This window comes from Gymnogyps californianus, chromosome 2 (genome assembly GCF_018139145.2).
Source record: "Gymnogyps californianus isolate 813 chromosome 2, ASM1813914v2, whole genome shotgun sequence".
Lineage (NCBI taxonomy): Eukaryota > Metazoa > Chordata > Aves > Accipitriformes > Cathartidae > Gymnogyps > Gymnogyps californianus.
In genome coordinates, this window is record NC_059472.1 from 129,765,220 (window position 1) to 129,780,512 (window position 15,293).

General features: G+C 40.9%; 1 protein-coding gene across 1 annotated transcript in view; it reads right to left on the reverse strand.

The window, feature by feature from the left end:
* Window positions 1-15,293, reverse strand: part of CREB5 (cAMP responsive element binding protein 5) — a 220,416-nt gene that overhangs the window by 157,799 nt on the left and 47,324 nt on the right. Inside the window, exon 5 of the mRNA XM_050891560.1 lies at window positions 13,758-13,930. Coding sequence (XP_050747517.1) covers window positions 13,758-13,930 — 173 coding nt within the window. The remainder of the gene's footprint in view (window positions 1-13,757; window positions 13,931-15,293) is intronic.

Consider the following 15,293-nt stretch of genomic DNA (forward strand, 5'->3'; position numbering starts at 1 on the left):
TTTGAAACAGCTTGCATTTCTTGAGCAGTACACCAGCCACTGCTTGGGAATGATGATACAAGGGACATTCCTTTACAGAAAACAAGTGTTTTGCTACATATTGAACTAAGATATTAAAAAAAAAAAAAAAATTAAAAAATCAACACAGATCTTTCCTCTCTTAATTGTCTGCTTTCGGAAAGTAAGCATGAGAGCAGATCTTCAAGCTGTTCACCCCAGGGAGATGAGAAGAGCTTCTGAATTGCTGTCCGTGGAAAGAACAGCAGTCACAAAAAAGTCTTGGTGATACACAACCTTAGGTTTCAATCAGGCCAAACTGAGGGGCCCGTGCCTGAACGTGCTCTCTGCCACATCAGCCCCAAAAGTTTACAGAAAAGGCGGGGGACAAAGACAAACAGAGCGGCCAGCTCTACATGAGGAGCGGCGAGGAAAGCTGTTATACACACAGACACATCAGGACAGCTGTTGGGAGAAACGAGCTATATCCATTCAGGCTAGCAGTCGTGCTCCGGAGCCAGGAAGCTGGGCTCAGTTGCTGATAGCCAGGTGGCTCTGTGCCAAAAAGCGGAATGGCACGAGGTTTGCATTTCAGTGTCTTGGAGATACTAGGAAAGGGTTGGGGCCCTAGGAAGTTTTTCCTTTGGGAGAGAATATAACACAGACAAGAGCTGTGGGCCTGATCTCTTTCCCCAATGCCATGAAGACCTCCCAAAGTCCTGGAAAATCGTTACAGAGCAAAAATGAGGAAACTGATCCAACTGAATGATCCTGGTGCTAAGCAAGCCAGTCATTTTGTTCCCTTTGGATGTAAACCACATCACTTTCCTGAAGTTAGATGCAGGGCACAGGCACATTTGGCACTGTCCACCTCCAGCCAGGTCTTCTGGAGGCTTCAGGACTTTCATTCAGGCTCTCTGTTCAGCAAATAGAGAAACTGAACACATACCAGTCTGTACCAGTTGAACCACTATTTGCTCCACACATAAGGCCTGTCTAATGTCAGTGAGCAAGGAGTATTTGTGAACGAAAAGCTGCACACACATCTATTGGTTTTAAGAAAGGGGACTGCAAATAAAACACCTATTTTCTTATCCTCACATATTCCTGCTCTTACTGTGCCAAGTATTTTAAATGTCAGCTCCTCAGGATTATCTCAGAGCTGTATGACCAATTCCCAAACTATGTGCATCAATGGGAATATCAGTGGTTCCACAGCACATCCAAACTCACCCTGAAACACTGCAAATAAAAGACTGTGGGTTTAGGATTGCTTTTTAAACCAAACATTTATTTTAAAAGATAAGAGAATGGCTATTGTCGTGCTAAAAGCTGAAGACAAAATTACTATATATGTGGTAGTTTTTAAATATATCACTCATTTTATTTCTTTAAGAGGAAAAAAATTTGGCTGTAGTTGCAATCAGTCTTAATTCATTCTTTATTGCTGCTCTGGTTCTGTGTTATTTGAGCTGGTTTAACTGTTAAAAGCGTTTCAAATGTTCACATGGTCTGCATTAGGTTACAGAATAAAAGTAAGTACAGCCCACCAAATGTAACTTTCTGAAATGTAAACCACATGAATTTGATTTCTTTGTGGTACAACTTTAATTGGGTTCAGAGGTCTTTCGGTCTTACCTGTCTATCTGCTCTCTGATGGCCCGACCTGATAAAGCTAATACAAAGAATCTGCGAATGTGATCCAAACTGATTACGCTCAGTTACAGTACATGGCTTTATTCTTGACAGTAACGGCCCTTTAGCCTAGTTCATTTTTAGGCTGCAAGTTGGAACCCTGGAGCCACCATTGAACTGGGAGTAGAAATGTCACAACTTGTAGTAAAAGATATGTCCCCTTGCAACTCTGCAAAACTAGAGAACCTGAGGTAAAGAGAGCATCTAGGTGCAACTGTAAGTGATCACGTATCCTAGAAAAATTGCATGAGCATGTGTACATACGTGTGCCTCGCACTGTCACAGCAAATGTCAAAACAGAGAATGCATCCAACACACACAACATGGTAGAGAAGCGACTGCAAACAGAAATTACAACAAAGCCTGAAATCTTCAGAGACTGATCTTCAACTGATTTCGGATTGTTTGGTTTTTTTTTTTTTCTTTTGACAATACACTGTGTTGCCTTAATGACAATGACTCATCATTTGCTCATCAACTCTCCTCTCTGTTGTACCGCGTTGTGCCATGTGCCTTGCTGGAGTGAAACAACAGTACTGCTGCTTCCCATCAGAAAAGCACATCATATCTCAGCAACAACAAAGAAGGCACTGTACAACAGGTATACTCACCTCGTATCCTGTGACCCAACTTGTAAACAAAGACCTGTATCAGCTTGTGGGAGCAGATCTGGAATTAAGCAGACAGCTCAGGAGAAACGTAGGGAGAAAGGGAGCAGTGTGCTGAACTACTAAAAGTCCCTTCACCTGGGTAGCTTGTTTTCTTGGTTTTGGAATGCACAGCCTCAATTTTGAAAAAGTAGCATGAAAAAGATTCATAGTGCTTATAGTTCTTGGAAGAAGACACCATAGAAAGGAACACTCAGCAGACCCAGTAATAATATAATATAACTCAATATTGAAAATTACTCAACTGAAACCTCTACTGCAATTCATAAATTTCATTCAAGTAAGTAAATCATTAACAAGTAAAAACATTACAAGTCATCATCTAGTTCAGGCAAATTACATTCTCTTTTCCCCACTGGAAGACAAAAAAATTGACTTTCAAAGCCAATGTAGTAAATTCTTTTAGGTTAGTATTTTTCATCCTATTCCCCCAAAGCTGTTGTTGCCTTTGCCATTTTTCTACAGTTCTATTACAGAGCACTGTTCTGTACTGGTAGAACTGTTCTCCCAAATAATTTCCACCGGTGAATATACGAGCACTAAAAAATGAGGTCCCTTAATTAGTTCCAGGTTTTTCCAATAAGCAGTGTTGGCAATATAGCTTTTAGCTCTCTGTCCATCATACAAATAACAAGGCAGGGCCTGTAAACATGGCAGGGGTGTCTCTATTTTCCTGTTCGTATAATGGGCAAGCAGGAGGAGTAAGAAGGAAATGTATACCTCAGTGGTGGGTTTTTATTGTCAACATGGAATAGTTTTTTTGGCTTGGACTCATTTACACTGTCTTCAAGGATACATCTTACAGCTTCCCAAATTGGTCATAAGGAAAATTGAACATTTCCAAGGACGTTTCCTCCAAAACAAAAATTGATTTTTTTCCCTTGAGGTTTGAAATGTGGTTTTTTGCTTTTGTTCTCAGCCCCTGTTTTCTTTTATATATGGGTTTTTGCTTCCCTCTGCATTTATGGGTTCTGCTTGGGTCCAATATTGTTTCTAGCATTTGCTTTATAGGAGTTAGGGCCCCACAACCCTTGATGTTGCATTAACATGCAACAAAAAGCTCCATGCTACTAGGCTGTGTACAGAAAAAGACCAGACTGGAAGGGACCCCAGCTTTCCCCACAGAGAAATATAGTTTCACTTGATGGCTTCTGGAATGAACTTTGCTTATTATGTTTTATATAGATTTTGAATAAATCCTCTGAGTCACAAATTTCTTATTGGAACAATAGAACTATATAGAGGCCAGGGGAAAATTTGGAAGAAAGTACGGATTTTCTTCCCTGTCGTGGAGCCCAGAATCCATATCTTTCTCCACATCCATTTAGTATGGCACAAAGGGAACTCACTGACTGCTTTCCTCCAGCTTTCTTTGCTACTTCACAGTAGAAATATTATTCTGCTTCCTATTTTATTTCCCCACAGATCAGAAACAATTCAAAGACACTCTAGGTGTCTTTCCTCTGTGGGCCTGGAACGAACTGCAGAGAAAGAAAAAACTAAAACAGACTAAGAAGGAAATTAATTGTAAAGAGGTAGTTTTCCACACGACTCTTCCATTTGGTGTATGTATTAAATGGCTGATCGTATAATCTACTGACCAATGTATTTTTAGTATGGACTTAGTTTAATAACTGTGCCATGTAACCTCAGACAAACAAAACCACTTGAAACAAGCACAAATTGAGAGAAATAATAAGAAATTGGTTCAAATTTGGTCTCCTTTGTTTACCAGTTCCAGTTCATGTCTTCAAATGTTGTAGCAGTATCTCAACAAGGATCAGCCATCCATAACAGCCTGTTAACAGACCTTCTTGTTTGACTGAATATTTAAAAACTACTGATGCCTTTTGCCCACTTTCATAATGCTCATTTACATGTGCTGCCCAAAAAAGTTACATCAACAACTCACAGCGATAATGAATTCATGAAGTCCAGCACATCCAATGAGAGATTCCTTCAGGCACATTAAGTCAGCAGTTCCTCTCTCCAGGGGCAGTTTCCAGTAACAGCGCAAAAACACTTGCTGAGAACACAAGCTTTACCCATGAGTATGTCAGGGAGGCTTTCTGCATGCAGCTCTGCCCAGATGCTCCGGGAGAGCATCACCATTCAGATCTGTGCATCTCTTAAACATCTTCCTATGCAATATGTGGGACAACCCTACTGCATGTTACAAGCCAGGGACACGTGGTATGAGAAACCACCTGTCAGAAAAGGAAGCCAGATATTCAACTGTAGCTAGCACTTGCTTCCAAAGTACTTGAAGGATCAGAGGCCCCCCCAGACACCACCTTGCAGCTGAAGTGCAGTGGCATGGTCGCTCTCTAGACACCAGAGGCAGCAGCCTATCTATGACAAGCAACATCCGCCATAGGAGGACTAATATAAAGGGAGAAGCTTCGATGAGATGTTGTAGAAATGCCCAGCTACAGGTGTGAAAGTGGATGCCCACAGCAGTGTGAGCTTCAAGCCCAATCAGCTAAGATTTAACCAACCTGGAAACCCAATTCATTACTCTTTAAGAAACTTCTCATTATGTTCTCTATTTGTATTATTTTTAGGTCATCTTGCTTTCAAAGGTGGGGTCATCCTGTCTTTGTCTGGGAAATCACAGATATTTCTGTGAGGGGGAGGGGGGGGAAGAAAAAAAAAAAAGAGATACGTTTAAAGACATCCAGGCCCTAAATAAAAATGCTTAATGCCAGGAATGCTGAGAAGAAGAACAGAACTCTAAACGAACACTGAACAGTCTTCACGGAAAACTGCGAATTCCTCAACAAATACAATGATACCAAAAATGTCAGGTTGTACTTGAAGCCACGCCAGGGATCTTTAGGGACTATTGGATGTACATAATCACTCTCAAAACTGCCATGAACTGAACAAATGGTTCAGAACAACTGCTCTGCTAAGAAGTCAGGATTAACATATCTGACTTCTAACCAGGTCTAGAAAATTTTAAGTTGCTTGAAGAAAACTTATGAAGACCAAAAGCTACTATTTTCATTAAAGAAATCATGGGACTAGAAGCACCAGAAGAATTTCTGTCTAGGATCATTTGATGCTAACCGTGCCTTTTTTTTTTATCTCACTAAAAAAGAGCAAGAGATTGGGGGGGACAGAAAAGTATAAAGACACAAGCAAGAAAAGGTAGAAAATGAACAACAGGCACAACTTTTTTCTTATATCAAATGTTTGATATGTACACGCTGTATTTCAATTTGTAGGGTTAAAAAGAGGTAAGAATGTTACTTTGAGCCCTTATATTTACAGCATCGGTCAGCCTGGATGCTATGGTTAAAGAACTAGATAAAAGTAACATAATATAAATCAGAATTCCCCAGGAACTATATACAATTCTCTAAAGACTGTCAAATAAGCTAGGAATTTGGATTTCACTCATTTGGAGAATTGTCCACTGAAAACATTTTATTACCTTGCCAAGTTTTTATGGACCCTATCAGAACAGCTGCGATTCACTTCACTTGCAGCAGAGGAAGCTGGTAATAGCTCAAAGATTACCCCCTTCATTTCATAAACCAATTAGGACCTGGATTCTACAACTGGAGTAACACAACCCCTTCTTTTACTGGCAAAATTCCACTTCATTTATGTGAGCTCAGAATAAAGGTCTCTGTTGGCAGAATACCGATGCTCGTAGCAGCAAATGTTTCTAAACCACACTCTCCTTCTTCCAAGGAACACTCTTCCTGCGATCATCAGAACAAACACTTCTCAATCAACCTGCAGGTTCTGTCTAGCCACCAGTTCCTTGTTCACCTCAGCAATTTTTTACTAAACATTGCTAAGAGAATTTAAAATTATTCTTTACCATGTGGAACTTTGCTAGAACGTCTCCAAAATGACAGATCTATTTAAATTATTTTTTCCTTCTAAATCAAGCATCATTTCATTTGTTTAAAAGAAGTCATTTTGGTGATGTTGTCATCTTAGATTTATCTATGCTTTTGATTTAAATTGTATTTTTGGGGGTTGGTTTTTTTTTTTCCCAGATGCATATTTGGCCTGTCCATAAGTATAAATAAAACCATATATATGCCTTACATGGGACCATACTGTACCACTGATTTCTAAAACTCAACTCATCAATTAATAGGGAGGCCTGCTTTTACAGGTGGTAAAATAGGATCCATACACTTTACGCATAGTCTATAATTTCTGTGTTTTCCCCCAGGCATTTTTCTCTGAACTATTGTCATTGGTTTCCAGCCAGGTACCAGCTTAAAAAAAAAAAAACAAACCACCAAAACATTAACACTTTACTAACTTATAGTATGTTTTTATATCCCTTTGAAAGCGTTCAAAAATACACTGGCAAGACAAATAATGTAAAATCGAGGTGGTTTCTATTCAGCACGTCAATGCCAATTCCCTTATTGAAACAGATACAAACACAACTTCTTAGTGAGCAACTAAATTTTTATCAGAGTTCTTTGCACATAAAGCTGTTCACTTTTTACTCACTCACTACAGCCATTGTGCCACCCCCAGTGAACATTTAAGCCCTTCTCTGAACTGACATGGTGTGAGGCAGCATCCCAAAGCTTGCTATTTCTCTGGAACCTGCAAATTACTCTCTTAAATAAAAAGAAAAGAAAGAAATAAAAAAAAAGCCTTACACCAAACAAAGTCTATATTGTTTGAGTTAGTGTTTTACTGCGGCTTAGTTACCTGTCAAACAGGCTGACACTTGGATAAAACACATACTGGAATCATGCATCAGGGCATGTTAAGTGCAAACTTGTGATGAAGAGCAGAGCTATGCAATTCGGCTGTGCAGAGCTCTAATGATCATTTCTGGTCTAGGAAAGCTTGATCTGTTGCATCAAACCCACTGCAACTCTGAGATCCTCTTCCATCCGAAAATGATTTTACATCTGTTTTAGTTCAAAGAGTCATATAAATCAGAAGCTCTGACTATAAATTTTGATGACACCTTTAAAGAAGATTTATACAGTGTGTATTATATATATATATACGGGAGGTACGTAAGAGACACCAACCACTAAAATTAAGCAATCAATGCTGTATTCTCCACGTTCTGTATATCATATTTAAGTCCTATTTATGACTTACTCTGATGTGAGAGCCAACCTGTGCCTATGAAAGCTCGGTATTTCTGTTCAGATACAGTTATGGGCGCAGTACACTATTCTGACCTCGCTTTCCTATAGTTCTTGGGCGGGACGAGCTTTCCAGAACGCAAATGTCATGATCCATTTCTTAGAAACCACTTATATAAGAATTGGCTTGAGTGTGGTTTCGCTGCCTATCTGAAACAACCATCAGGAGAGGGAGAGGGCTGGTTTCTCTTCACAACAAAACACAACAATCCTAATAAAGAGTCAGTGGCCAGCAAGTCACACAATATCCCTGACACTTTTTTTTGGTGTTCTTGCTGTGAACAAGCAACTTTTCTAATAAGTTTAGGACTTCTGTCAAGTAGAACGTATGAGGCATAAAATACTGTGTTCATTAATAAATTTAACCAAGATGTATAACAAGCGCATAACTTTCAGGATAATAGTTGACTTCAAGTCAGATAAGAAACACACTAAGCTGTCTCCATTCCTGGTTGACAGGCTATTTATTACCAGGCTAATGATCCTCCTTTCAGTCCCCTGAAAGTCATCTTGATATATGTCAGTGCTTTCCAACCCCTCCCTAGACCTTACAGCAAGAAAGAGTTTTTGGGAAGGCACGGGAGTATGTGGTTGGGGATAGAAGAGAGATGTCATGAACAATCACCCCTTTGTGCTGTGTCTGACACACAGACCGGTGCTGTTTGCTCTTTTTCTTCCTGACTCAGCAGTGACAGGAGAGATTGAGTCAGCAGCTCCTGAACATGCCGATGCAAACAACAACAGGGGAGGCTGGGGAGCAGACAGTGCTTCCAAACGTCACACGCAGAGCGGCACGGTTCGGTCTGCAGGTCAATGTGTGGACCTGGGCAGCAGCTAGCTAAAAGGGATGAGACGGCTTGAGAGGATCCATCTGTCAGACTCCATTTTCTCCCACATCACCCTGTCTACTAGCCATAAGCTATGAGACAACTTGTTTCTGTGAATGGGTCCCCTGTAATAATTTCATAAGTAATTCACCTGAGCTTCCCAGAGACTTGTGGCTGCTGCACACATGTGGCTTGGTGGGATTCCATGCTAAGGTTGGCCGAAGTCAGTGTAGTAGAAGGGACTACAGAAAACATGTCTTAGCATAAACAGAAGTAAAAGAAGCAGGAGCACTAAACAGGGAATAAAGCCCAACTTTGAGTACAAAGACAGAAAAAATATATATATTTGGACAGAACAACACTGTCAGATGCTCTCTCTTCCCACCTCTCCCTTTTCCTCCCCTTCCAGTGGTCTAACTGATGTTCTTACATCCTGCGCAACCAAGGCTACAGAATGGACCTGATCAAGTAACCGAGAGGTCATTTGATACTTCAGCTCTCACTGCACATTTCTTCTCATCTCACAACATACTGTGGTGCTTCAGTTCAAATACATGAGTTGGAACAGAGGCTTTTATCCCAGGTTTCCAGGAAAGGGAACTGGTCTTTGAATTTAATAAAAGCACATCATTCCATGGCCTCTTTGATGCCACACACTCCTCCAACTTACTAGGAGCTTAAACAGAGACTTTCTCTGGCATGTACAAAGACCCTTGTGAGTTACCAGCCTATTTGAAGTGCCTTCCAGAACTTTCTGGAAGGGTTTCTGCCCATGAATGTCTCTTACAGGAGTCTTTTCTGTTTCCTCAAGCTATAAAGGATGACAGCAGGATACTCTAAGAACTCAACCAGCAGCTGCAGTCTCAGATAGCTTGCTGCTATGGTAAAACTCCTGTGCTTGCTACAGAGGAGCCCTGTCCTTCTGCCATCTCGGGTCCCTCAGATTAAGACTACAGTTGAGAAGTTTTTTTCATTTTCCAAATCCCGAAGGCCAGTCACAATGAGTCTGCTCTTCATTGTGTCACCGAACCTCTGTTAGTCCCATTACATGCAGTTTTCATGACCACTCCATTTCCCATGCCCCTCTGTTTGGAAAGCATTCAACCCCATGAAAAGATGATAAACTGGAAACAGAGACGTATGGCATCATGAGAGGAAAGAGAGAGGAACAGGAAGGAAACACATAGGTGTTAAAATGAATGCTGCATGTGGGGACTGAAAGGCTGTCCTCCCACTGGTATCATGATTTTTTGGTACATAAAGGCACCAGAGGCATCTTCCAAACCCCTTTTGTTGCCTTCTCCTACCTGCTTGCATTTCACCAAATGTGGTTGCAATTTCTCCCTTCTGATGCTGTGCCAGAAGACCATCTTATCTTGATTAAAATGCTCTACAACACTTTGAAAACAGATAATCTACATCACATGGTTAGTGCTCTATGTCCACTTTGGAGCCCGAGTTCACTGAAACTGGACTCACATCCCCCTCTCCATTTAGTACAACGTTAACAACTTGCTGGATCTGTGACAACCCTCAATCCTCTCATGTTCCCTTTCAGCTACAGAGCTGTACCAATGAGTTTCAAGCTGGAATAATTACTAGCTACATCTGCCACTTGCTTGAAAAACAGCAGCAGGTTACTTTCTCCAGGAACGCTGAGCTGTTAGGCTGCAGCCACCTACAGTCTTTGCTGGTCTGAAAAAGACATCTTACCTAGCAAAAGACATGCCCAGATAAAGCAACCCGAGTACTGTGTTGTCACCAATTTGTCTGACCATAATTTTCACATACATTGCTGAATACTCAGTCACTGAAAAAATAGTTATTTAAAAAAAGAAGACAAACACTGCTATTGTACAGTCTAGTTCAGAGTCCCATATCTTGAGCTGATTCAGCTTATCTGCCTTTCTATACCTTTGACAAATGTATGTCTTATATCATTTTTTCTCCCCTTCCTCCATATGCCCTACTGCTTTTCCTCCATGTATCTTATCTCCAAATGATGTGCTATTAATCAGCCACAGACACCCTTCACTGCGAAGTGTTCCTCAACTGATTTTTCATCAGCACAAGTAGTTACTAGTTACAGCATTCCTCCCACATGCTAAAGGCTTGGGGGAGAGGGAGGAGGGATGGCAAGGAGGTTAGAGACTGCCTCGCCACATAAATACTATCTGGGACCTTTATACCAACCTGCCCGTTTGCTGTAACGATAATGTTGCTGTTTGTTCTCAACCAAGGTACATGCTGGGAGGAAAGTGGGACTGCACCCTGTCTTATTTTTTAAGTTATTAACCTTCATGCTCTTCCCTTTTTCTGATTAATCTGGCTGGATGCCTGTTCAGTAGTAGCTGAAGCTTAATACCTGAAACAATGTGTGTATATACACTGTGCCAGTAAGGCTTGCCCAACAACACTCATTCTGTCATGTTTTCCCATGCCTTGTGTCAATATCTTATTTTATATACAAGCCCCCAGAGCCAGAGTAGGGGATAGGAAAAAAGAGAAGCACGGAGGGAGGGGGAGGGATGGAGGGAGAGGGAGGAAAAAGAGGAGAGAAGAAAGTAGGGGAAAAACTACATCCCTCGGGAATGCCAGCTGCTGTGAACTCGCCCACTCCTCACCATGAAACGAGCTGTGTGCGGGCACAGGTGGGTCCCATTCTCTGTTACTGGAGCACAGCCTACGAGCAGGGTCTAAATGAAGACTTTCATTGCTGTTCCCTGTTTTCATTGGAGTAAGGCCATCACAAACATTTGCAGGTGGCTTGGCCATAGTCTGACACTAAAATATTTGTGGTTGTGATAAAAATCAGAATATTGCTACAAGATGGTTCTGTATAACCTTTAGGGCTTGATCCTGCTCTTACAGAACTAGCTCAATGAGAGTTTTACCCAGTTGCTCTCTGCTGTTTTTAATGCTCATTAAAAGGCATATTCCCTGGCACAATTCTCCATGGTAAGGACTCATCTACCCTTTGGGGCAGCTTCAGATTTTTTTAAAAAAAGGGGGAACCCAACCCAAAACCACTGATTTGAGCCCCTCAGAATTTGGGCTTGTTAAAAAGCTGAACCATCTCAACTTTGTAAGGCCACACCAAAACCACCAAAATTTGCAGAACTCAAACATTTTCTGAATCCATCTGGATTTTTCTTCAGCTGCCTAATATCAAAACCATTGTCCAGTCTGTATTCCTCGTGAATGAGTCTTGGATATAATTCTTAGCACGTTTAGAAGGATAAGATGAAGATAAATGGAAATGACAAGATATGTTCTTTGAATAAATAAAACAGGCACCACAGGGAAAAGACTGAAGGAAAAGACGACAAACAACAAGGATGCTCAACACTTTGGCAAGTAGATGAAATCCAAAATGCAGCAATTATCTCCTAGGACACACCATGAACAAAAAACAAAACCTCCTAGGAAGAGGGAAGAATGGGGGACAGAGTATGCTGGAGGTCACACCATAAGTCTCATTCACACACCAGCTCACACAGAGACTAAAATGCTGACAACTGCCTCCCAGTAAAGCAGCTTTAGACTCAGTAAACGTTTGCGTGATTCAATCACAGGGGAGAATTAAGATATGTCATGACAAAGTTTCCCAAACAAGACGCTCACCACTGACTAGGAAACAGGCCTTTTTATCCTCAGCCCCTCCAACTTTGGAGATTCTAATCACCATGGCCCCGAACCAAGGCAAACCTAAAACCTGACTGACAGGGTCTTGCAAAACCACATGCATTTTTTTTCTCATTATATAGAAACAATTGTTTGGAAGCCAAGTACAGTCCCATATAAAACACCTCACTACTGAGTATTAAAAGTTGTTTAGGGTTTTTTTTTGTGTTGTTTTTAATTAGGATCATAATTACCACTAGACCTATTAAGTCACAATTTGAACAGTAGCTTAATCATCCTTAACCCAAATAAGGACATTAGCTGTTTTTCTTTCTAAAACTGAAACAAAAACTGTTTCTTCCTCCCTCCCTCTCTCCCAGCCCCCTGTCTTTGAACAGAATGGGACATATATGACAACAACTTTCTTGGATTCACAGGCGAACGGTATTGCATGTGAAATCTCAGTGAGCACTGTGTTTTGTCAATATGTAACATATACAAAAGCACATCTATCTAATATGTTTACTTGACCCATACTATCAGATTTCTATATTAAGAACCAAATCCTGAAGTAGCAGTAACAAGCAAAGTAGAGGAGCTTTCCCAGAAGCACAAAACTGGGGCAGTGGATGGAACCCATGTCCTGTACGTGGCCGGGTAACCCTTATGGAGCAGTCAGTGCCACGGGCCATCCCTGCCACCATGGCATGGGAGACGGAGAGCCTGTGGTCTATATCCTGCCCCAGCCATCAGGAATATTGAAAGAAAACTCAAGAATAACTGGATTTTGAATTTTCAATGTCAGGATTTCACTTTTTGGTTTTACTCTGAAGAGACTGCAAGTTGCTCATCAATTATTTAGACAATGACTGGGGACAGAGACTGCTTTTGCACTTATCATATAATGGATGTGACCAAATTACAAATGACAGATAATGAATCTAGACTGCTGCTTCATTCTCAGTCCACTGATTTATCTTTTTATCCATATGTTTTCATGCATAAAACGCCCCAAATTCTCAGAGTTGTGTGACAAAAACCTGTACCCTCAAACCATCTGAGCAGTTTCTCTATAATTAAAAACAAGTTATTGTGACTTATAAGGACCGCATGTTTGCTGGAAGTAACCGAGTGTACAAAACATGGATGTTTTTTTTCACATAGTTCTCCAAACATGAGCACACAATTGATATTCAAGCCAATACAATAAGCATCCATACTGTTAATTTATGGGAACAAATATGGATCCATCATCACAAATTGAGCAACTGTTGACAGAGGTCTCTGTGCCGAACTCCATTTATCTTGATGGTCTTTTTACTTTGTCATCTAGCATTTCTCAGTTAAACAGAGTACGTAGGAAATAGCCCAATCCCACTGAGCACCCAGAATTCCCGTTGCAGGAAGTGAAAGGATCAGCTTCAGAAATACTCTTTCTTCCCAGAGCAGTTATAGAAACAACATGAACTTTGAACAGAAGCAGATAAAAGCAAAAAAATGGATGGAGAAAGCAGGACTTCCCTGCAAGTACAGCACTCTGCCCCTTTTGAACTAAAGTGCCAGGTGTGGAGTAGATGTAGTAACCTGGCCATTCCCCCACAGTCTGCAACACATGTTGCAGGGGTCCTTGCTGCATGCTGGCAGGATCAAGTGCAAACTCTGTAACGTCAAGAACCAGAAGGACAACATCTGCTCCTGCATGCGGCTGAACTTTAAGAACCATGAGGACAACATCGGGTCCTACATGCAGCTGCTGGAGCCAGAGAACTGAAGAAATGAGAAAATGGAAATGGACTCACCCAATCTGTCGATTTGTGGAAGGTGCTTGTGTAATGACCGAACTGGACTGTGGAGATGGCATGGCTTGTTGAATCACAACGCTGGTGTCGTGGTTTGGCATCCTTGTATTTGTCAGCTGGTGAGATCCAGGTCCTGCCATTGCTCCTCCAACTGTGTTATGCATGGAGATATTCTGTGAAAAGAAGGGAAATGGGAGATGGTGGAGGAAAATGTAAAAGAAATAAATGTCTTTTATCTTGATTTTCTGTTCTATAGGAATACAATTAGAAATCTGAAAGCATCAACAATATGAAAAGTTACTGGCTCCTGGTAGATCCCAAGTCAACAGATCTTGTTGTAACCAACAACAATAAAGAAATGAAAAATAACTATTTACTTATACAGGGCAATATCAACGGAAAAACACCCGCAAGTTGACTAATTACTCTTCTGTGATTCTGACTAGTGATTTATAATGGGGATATTTAGCACATATTCTCCTAACTGAACACGACATATATATTTTGTTTGAAAATGACTTCTGTGGTGAGTGCAGGGCACCTTGATTTACTACATGGTTGTTTACTGTGTACTAGGTCTGCTTAGACTGACAAGCAAATCAAGTTTTATAGTCCCAAAGTAACAAACAGTACATGGTATGTCACGAAACAGCCATTTCTATTAGCCTCCATATATTTTGTAGAGCAATAATATCCCAGAGGCCTAGAATAATAGCACTGTATTTGCACATATATAACCTTTGCTTCAGGTAACTTGGAGCCCTTAAAAAGTTCTTTAAAAAAACAAAAGTTCACAGATAACTCATATCCACAGAGCGAACAAGCCACGAGAGACCAGGATACTACTAAGGAAGGAACCATGGAATAAAACTTCTTGCCTATTATGCCTGCACACACAATACACACTGCTGCTAAACCGCAGGGTTTGACTTGGCCCGCATTTAAAAACAAACAAAACTCTCAAGCCAGAGATAACCCACAGTGTATACATATGAAAAATATGGTAACCTTGAGAGCATTATTTTTCCTATCAGGCATCAACGTGCGGATTGTTAGCAGTACGAGGAAAAGAAACTTTCCACTGTCACCTCACGCTAGGCTGAGGAAAAGGGAAAACCACACCTTTACATGTACACTCTGCCACCAAGACTCATGCAAAGCACCTTCCTGACCACTGCAATACTCAGGATTGAAAACTAAAGTTAAATTTCATTCAAAATTCCAATTTATGAGCCAGTTTGTCTAGGAAACACATAAAAACCACAAAATAATGATAGATAAAGCTGGTGAGCAAGGAAACTCAGAGCTCTGATCAAATGTGGAGGACAGGAGAGGCAGACAACATACTGAATCCCAGACCTAAAAGAAAGATTGCATTCTGAAGCAAAACAAGAATAAATCCTTTAGACAACTTTCCTCATGGAAAAGGAGCCAATAATTAGAGGACCCACACTGAAGGCCTTAGCTGTCATCCCCCTATCTCCCAATTCTTATATATTTCAGGTGATTTCCCAGGCTAATGTGGACACAGGGATC